Below are 7,918 nucleotides of genomic sequence, written 5' to 3'. Positions count from 1 at the left end.
TTTTCACCACCCATTCAGCTGAGAATACGTCGGCCAATCTCTTTTGCGGAGGCACTCTTCTCAACCGTCGTTGGGTACTGACTGCTGCTCACTGTGTGTACGTATTCCAGGGGGCCGTTTCATAAAGCTGTTCGTAAGTTAAGAGCGATTTTAAGAACGACTGGTGATCCTTTCTTCTGGTAAACAGAGGCGTCGATCCTGGGGGGGGGCAGGGGGGCGATCGCCCCACCAATGAAAATATTGGGGGGCAAACATATCTTTTTGCCTCCCCAATAATTCCAAATGCGTGCAAAAATAAAAATGAGATTGTAATGTTACCCAGAAATCAGCAAGCGAGATTGATATACACAACTTGTTCTTTATTTAAAATCGTGCTCAAAATGTCCGCTTTTCAGATTGGAATATAAAAATTTTCAGCTCGCGCTTCGCGCTCGCATCATTTCTGATGCAAAAACCCATACTTTTCATGATTAAATAAGTAAATTGAATGTCCCGTTTTCAGTTCTAAACCTCAAAAGAACTCCCGCTTCGATTTGCAATAATATTTTGTTGGATATATATCTTGTTCTTTATTGAACTAGTTCATTAAGCTGTCAATTTGTTTCAGATCAAAATATCAAAATTTTCAGCTCGCGCTTCGCGCTTGCATCTATTATTTTAGACACCCATCTAAATCATTGGTATCAAAAATGCTTATAATATCAAGCTTTCAGGTCAGAATATAAAGGGAATTTCCCGGGGGAATTTCAGCTCACTCTCGGCACTCGCATTATCTGTGTAGTGAGATATGTATCATCCTTATGAGTTACTAGTACTACAAACAGTCTTAAACATGTACCTTTTTCCTGTTCTCAGTTCAGTATACTAAAAAATTTCGCTCGCATTAATTTGTTGTATATATAAATATATATATACATGTGGGTAAATTTATATATATATATATATATATGTATATAGTGTGTATGTGTGTGTGTGTGAGTTGGTTTGTTTTGTGTGATCGAGCGCCTTTGAAGCCTTGTCATGATTTTACATCCCCTCCCCAATCTGAAAAATGGATCGACGTAATAAAGGTTCACCAGTTGTTCTTAAAGTCGCTCTTAACTTCCGAACAGCTTTATGAAACACCAACTAGGGCCCTGTCTTACAAAGAGTTAAAATTGATCCGACCAACCTCATCTATATGGAAATCCATCAATGTCATAATTGCTGCCATACAGCGAATTTGCAAAATATCCATTATGAATAAAGAGAATAAAGAATTTCCAAGAAAACAATGTATAAAATAATGTGCATAATATCTGGATTTTTTTTTTTTTTTGAAAAAAAGAGAGAAAAAAACGTGCAACTTAGATGTTGACATTGCTGGCTTTCCATAGTGGTGGTTGATCGGATCGATATTTGAAATACGGGGCCCGGATAGGGAGAGAGGAGGGGAGAAGAGTCAGAAAGAACGAGATGTAGAGAGAACCAGAGGAGGTAAGAGAGAGAGAGAGAGAGAGATGGAGGAGATGAGATTTTTTTTACAATATCTTTTTCTTGAAAAACTGTTTGCATTTCATTCTGTCAAAGTTCTAATGTAAATGTATAAAGTGATAGCCGAGGGCAAATGTGTGTCTTTCCACGCACTTTATATTAATAATCATTTGTATTTATCGCTTGTATTGGATATTCATTTGCATTGTATTTTTTGTAATTATTTTATTTAATGTGTAATTTGATTTCTTATTGTTGGTGAGAAATTACAATAAACTTGAACCTTGAATCGCGATGATATAGCGATGAAAGGTAACTGCCATGCAATAGTAATCACAAACCTGGGTTTCAATGAAGATATCACAGCGTATAATTATGGTCATAACATGAAAGATATAAATACACAAACATTTCAGGGGGGTCCACGAGAATTTAGGAGGGGACGCAGGAACCAAAATTGACAAGCAAAAAGAAAAAAAAGGTTATCAACTAAAAATTTAGGGGGACCGCCCCCCACCTTAAATTTAGGGGGACACGTCCCCCTCCCCCGCTTCCGCCGCCTATGCAACAGACAACATCATTTCGGTCATTTTCATGACCTTATTTTGTCCTAGTGAAGGGATAAATTACCATTATTCTTAAAACTTAACATTCCTGTTCGAAACTCGTAGGTTACCAAATACGGTTGGAAACTACTACGTTGTCGCAGGTGTGACGGATGTGAATGAAGACAACTCTACCTGGCAGTTCAGGCTCATCGCTGACGCCGTATGCAATCCCGAGTACGCCTTCGAAGGTAACTTTGTTGAGAATGACAACTGTCTCTTGCTCATGGATGAACCCTTTGAGTTCAATGACTACGTGCAGCCAGCCTGCTTACCTGGCTCCAACTTTACCCTCGATCGTTACGCCACCGCCGTGGGATGGGGACAAACAGGGGGAGGTGAGAACAGCAACTCGTATCTCTGTTTTATGTTGATGTAATCGGAGTGAAGGGGGTCATAAAGCTGTTTGTAAGTTAAGAGGGACTTTAAGAACGACTGAGAACCTTTCTTACGCGCTAACATATTGTTTTATACCATTTACCAATTAAAAGAAAGGACCACCAGTCGTCATTAAAGTCGCTCTTATTACGGACAGCTTTATGAAAAACCCACTTGGGGCCCATCGTAGTAAGGGTTATGCTCAAACACAAACTCCAAAAGTCAAACGCAACTAGACTTTCATGGAATACGAGTATTGGTACTTGTGGTTGATTTCTTGTCTTGCATTTCAACACTAAACTATTTCTTTAACGGACCCCTGGTCGCGTTTATCAGTTCTTAAAAGTCAAGTCCATCCGAATGAAAAATAAAAGTTGAGTTGAATGAAAATAGGACAATCTAATCTAAATGAGAAATTTATATTACCCCCCCCCCCCCTCTCTCTCTCTCTCTTTCACTCTCTTTTCACAAACGCACTTTTTGATGTCATTTTACTTGATGATGAATATAGGCTGTAAATGACCAATATACAATCGGAGACGAATATATTCACTTGAAAACGAATATACTTAATATTGATGACGATTATAGTCACTTGATAAATATACTTACTTTGTGACGATTATAATCACTAGATGACGAACATACTCTCTCTTGGTGATGAATATATTCATTTTATGACGAATGTACTCTCTTAGACAAATTTACTCTCTTGATGAAGAATATATTCACCTCATGACAATTAACCCTCTCAGACGAATATACTCACTTGATGATGTGCATGCTTACACTCTATATGACGAATATTCTCTCTGGATGACGATTATAATCATGTGATGACGAATATATTCACTTTAAGACTAACATAACTCTCGGTGATGAATTTACTCTATATTCTCTTGTTTGAGAATATACTCTCTGAATGACGAATATATTCACTTTGTTCACTTGATTACGAGTATAATTAATAACGAATATAATCACTACATGACGTATATATTCTCTCGATTATGAATATATTCACTTTATGACGGTATACGCTGTTATACGAATATATTCACGTGTTGACAAATATACTTTCTAGCAGAAGAATATTCTTTCTAGACATGCTAGATGAAGAATGTATTCACTTGTAGACGGATAAATTCACCTTATGACAAACATATACATTGATGGCGATTATACTCCCTACTCTCTAGATGACGAGATATATTCACTTAATGACGAATATACTCTCCTGGGATTCCTCTCGTGATGACCAATACACTGGTAGTCACTTTGTGACAAACATGTCTACTGGTAGCGAATATACCCTCTCGAAGAATAAATTCACTCTTGATGACGAATATATTCACTTGATGACGAGTTATCTAGACGACGAGCATTCTCTCTAGACGATGAATATAATCACCTATTGACGAATATACTCTCTTAATGACGAATATACACTGTTGGGGAACATCGACCATGAGTATACTCTCTTTGTGACGAATGTACCCTCTTAATGACGAATATACTCTCTAGGTGACGAATATACTCTCTAGATGACGAATATACTCTATAGGTGACGAATATACCCTCTTAATGACGAATATACTTACTTGACGACGAAGATGCTCTCTGAATTACGAACGTGCTCTCTAGATGGCGAATCTACTCGCTTGGAGACAAATATACCTTCTGGATGATATACTTTGTTGGCGACGTAAATATTCTATAGATGACGAATTTATTTTCTGGATGACGAATACACTCTCTTTGTGACGATTATACTCTCTTGGTGAAGAATATACTCTTTGAATGACGAACATGCTCTCTTGACGAATATTAGATAGCCAAGCGCGATTGGTCCATAGCGCGTCACGTGATATGATTGAAATCAATGTATTTTCCCAACCGGTCCACCTTCGATGAATATATTGACCAACCGTCCATGAATATATTTTTCTACGTGTATGGCGCCCTCTTGTGGATTGGATGTTACCATGCATCATCGGCCTGCCTTGGGACCTGGACCTGGACTGGGCTCGAACTTAGATTTAGATCTAGGGCTAGGCCTAAACAAAGATTATTTGAATAGAATAGGGTCATTCACTGCGTTAGACTAACGTTACTTAGATATCTATAGATCAAGATCTAACGTTAGATCTATACCAGTTCAATCAATCACTGTGAATATCATAAACATGCTGCACGCATCGTTAGGCCTAACTTTATCTTCATCATTAGAGGCTATCTAATATAACAGATATTGACTGATGGGATGTGCAAAAAAAACATTCTTTGGACCACCGAAAGGATTAATATTTTCCCTCGTGACCATATTTTCCCTCAGCGCTGCGCGCTTCGGGAAAATATAACCCCTCGGGAAAATACAAATCCGGCGGTCCAAAGAATGTGTATATTACACACCCCTTCAGTCAATATCTGTATAATATTCACTCCTGATGATGAATTGATGATGAAGATACTCATGCTGTCAAAAATATTCTGCTGCCAATATACCCACTGATGACGAATATACTCTTTTACTCTCTTCATATTTATTTCTTTGTACTTACATAAGTGCTATATTCGTTTCAAATACCAGCCCCCCCCCCCCCCTCTCCCTTTCTCTCTATTATTTTCGGAGGTCGCAAATTCGAGTCTGAAATATTCTACGTTCATATATTTATTTATTATGTTGATTTTCATAAATATTATTGCATGTATTCAAACATGGTCTGTTGTTGTTTAATATTACATCTTTTCTATTTGAAAAAAAAAATGAGCGTTCATGAGCAATATGCTCGGATGGTATGCAGTAAAATGTAGAAAGATCCACAATATTACATTTTGTAGGTCATAAGTAAAGGTTTAGTCGTTCTAATCGTCATTTTCTTTTTCTTCGAACCATCTCAGGATACCCAGCTCCTAATCTTCAGGTGGTCCGCCTACCCGTGTGGCCAGACGCCATTTGTGACAGATATAGTTACATCGGCAGTGATGATGCTGAAAGAATAATCTGCCTCGGTTATGAGAAGGGAGGCCATGGATTATGCTATGTGAGTACATTGCGTTTTGTTGACAAAAAATCTCGAAACATAATCAAATGAAATAGAGGGAAAAAACACGTGTAATCTTAGAATCGAATAAATGTATCAATAAAGTTGAGGCCGTAAAATGAAATTACAAATATTATGCATTTATTTTCTTTCTAACAAATGTTTTATGGCTATTGAATGTAAAGAAAGTTGATAAAACACTTACGAAATTTTTAGCGGTAGAAATGAGTAGATGTCAAGTGAGTTGCGATTGGCTCAAGGTAAACACATTTAGGCTTGACAGCCAATCACCGCTCGTCATTCATCGACCATGATCTTTTCGGTTCTATGACATATTATATCATGATCTAGCATTCTATTCACCGATGTGATTTACACTAACGAGTGCTTGTTAAGGACCTTTCGTATTCAGTTTTTTAATCATTTCCAACAAAACAGTGGATAAAATTCATAAAAAATACAGTTATAACATTTGAAATGTAATAAAGAAACATGTAACTATTCATCTTAATTCTACATGTACATTTGAAACTTAATATGGATCATTTTAAATATCTGTAGCTGAAAATAACGTGATGGAAATGGAGTATGGAGTATGTTTGTTTCTATTGCTTTTTTCGAAGTTGCTGTACCAAACATATGATGCTATAAAGCAATATTTTTCATCGTTTTCCTTTTCAATTCAGGGCGACTCTGGTGGATCTATTCTTATGGAGAGGGATAATCTCTGGTATGTCGTCGGGACTGTGTCGGGCGGGAGTGAATGCGCTGCTCCGTTCACACCCAGCTTATGCATGAAAAATTCCTACTATTACCAATTCTTTAATGACACCATAAACAATGTCTACTATGACTATTAATGAAGAACATATCATAGAGAGAGCGATTTATGATGACAGTTGATGGTTGGTTTAGTAGCAAATCTGTCAATGTCTACTTTTATTGTCTTCTTCTTTTTTTTTTATAACAACCATTGTTTCCTTTGGGTCTTTTTAAACATTTATTCATTCATAAAAAAAATTATCAATATGTTGGGTAATTTTATTTATCACATGAAAAGAAGTAGTAAGACAATAATATTCTATTAGATTGACGATGTAATTTCTTATCAACGGAGTAATCAATTTTTCTGTATAGTCAGACGTACGGTAATAACAACCCTCTTGCAAGTTCCGACATGCATCAAATTCAAACCTTTTTGAGAGACTAAGTGATTCGAAAGAATATATTCAAGTACTTGTAGTCGTGCACTAGTAGTCTGCAGAAAGTTTGAAAAAAATGATAGTGTTCTTTTATTGTTTGCTCATGAACCTTTAATAACACTGTCATTTTGTTTTCTCTATGCATGAACGGATTTTATATCCTTATAGAATATGAACTGAAATAAAGACCCTCGTCATCACACACAAAATGTAGAATATCCCACTCACCATAGACCTACTAATGGTAGCATCATACTTTGAATCATTCAGAATACAAATGGCATATGTTGTTTGTTGATATCCTTTTAATAATCGATGCAAGTTTGAAATCTGTTTCTTTATATACTTGCCAAATATCATATTACGTTGGTGTATGAATAGTAAAATGCTAAATTTTTATCGTTAAGTGTTTATCCCTCATTTGGTGAGGTCCATATTCTGATTGTGTATAATATGAGGAAGAATAGAAAAGTTTATGAAATCTATTGAATGTCATATACCTTTATATTTTTCGTACAAACAGTAGTGAGTAACAAATCCCGGTGACATTTTGGGGGTATTGAGGTTAGTTGCGATGTAATTTTCGTGAGGTGAAAGGGAAAAAAGTTTAAAATATCACAATGTTGATTGCATTATGTCACATTCATATTCATATCACTGTGCTGTAGATTTAAACGTCTTAGTAATCCCCGATCGGAGTATATTCATGTTTGAAATCAATGGCATTAAACGGATATGAATAGTCTGCAGACACAGACCCGTGGCGTTCGCAATTCTTATAATGCATGATGCAGTCTGAAGTAGTGAGACTAGATTCACTGTGTACTGTGGCTGGCTCTTTACAGTACACAGCCCGAGAGTTCACGTCTCAATTATAGTCTTCACTGTAGACATGGTGGTTAAAGTGTCAAGTGTGGGTCTGTGCTTGCAGACTAGGATATGAAAGTGGATACTTGAGAGAGTCTATCAGCAAAGGTAAGATTATTTGCTGATATGAATTAATTTATCCACGACAATATGGGTGTCGATCGGTATTCATTATTGAGGGGAATCCTGATTACAGGGGGGGGGGGTAGATTGTTAAAAAGTTAATTTCAAGTATAAAAACCTAAACATGTTATTCTATTTCATCTTGAATTCTTTTTCTCCATCCACCTATTTCTAAAAATATCCGAAAGGAAGAGTACAAAATACCGATAGAAAAAAACAATGGCAA

The 7,918-nt window shown here is 36.5% G+C and overlaps 1 protein-coding gene across 2 annotated transcripts in view; it reads left to right on the top strand.

Moving 5' to 3' along the window:
- LOC121420324 (suppressor of tumorigenicity 14 protein-like) overlaps positions 1 to 7,775 on the top strand; it is a 42,025-nt gene extending 34,250 nt beyond the window's left edge. For both annotated transcript variants that reach the window (XM_041614921.1, XM_041614915.1), the window contains 4 exons: positions 19 to 97; positions 2,145 to 2,416; positions 5,358 to 5,500; positions 6,187 to 7,775. In XM_041614921.1, the coding sequence (XP_041470855.1) occupies positions 19 to 97; positions 2,145 to 2,416; positions 5,358 to 5,500; positions 6,187 to 6,360 (668 nt within the window). In that variant the 3' untranslated portion in view covers positions 6,361 to 7,775. The remainder of the gene's footprint in view (positions 1 to 18; positions 98 to 2,144; positions 2,417 to 5,357; positions 5,501 to 6,186) is intronic.
- The last annotated feature ends 143 nt before the right edge of the window (positions 7,776 to 7,918 follow it).

Source organism: Lytechinus variegatus, chromosome 1, assembly GCF_018143015.1.
Source record: "Lytechinus variegatus isolate NC3 chromosome 1, Lvar_3.0, whole genome shotgun sequence".
NCBI classification, from domain to species: Eukaryota; Metazoa; Echinodermata; class Echinoidea; order Temnopleuroida; family Toxopneustidae; genus Lytechinus; species Lytechinus variegatus.
Note: the sequence above shows the minus strand (reverse complement) of the source record. Positions and strands in the feature narration are given on the sequence as shown.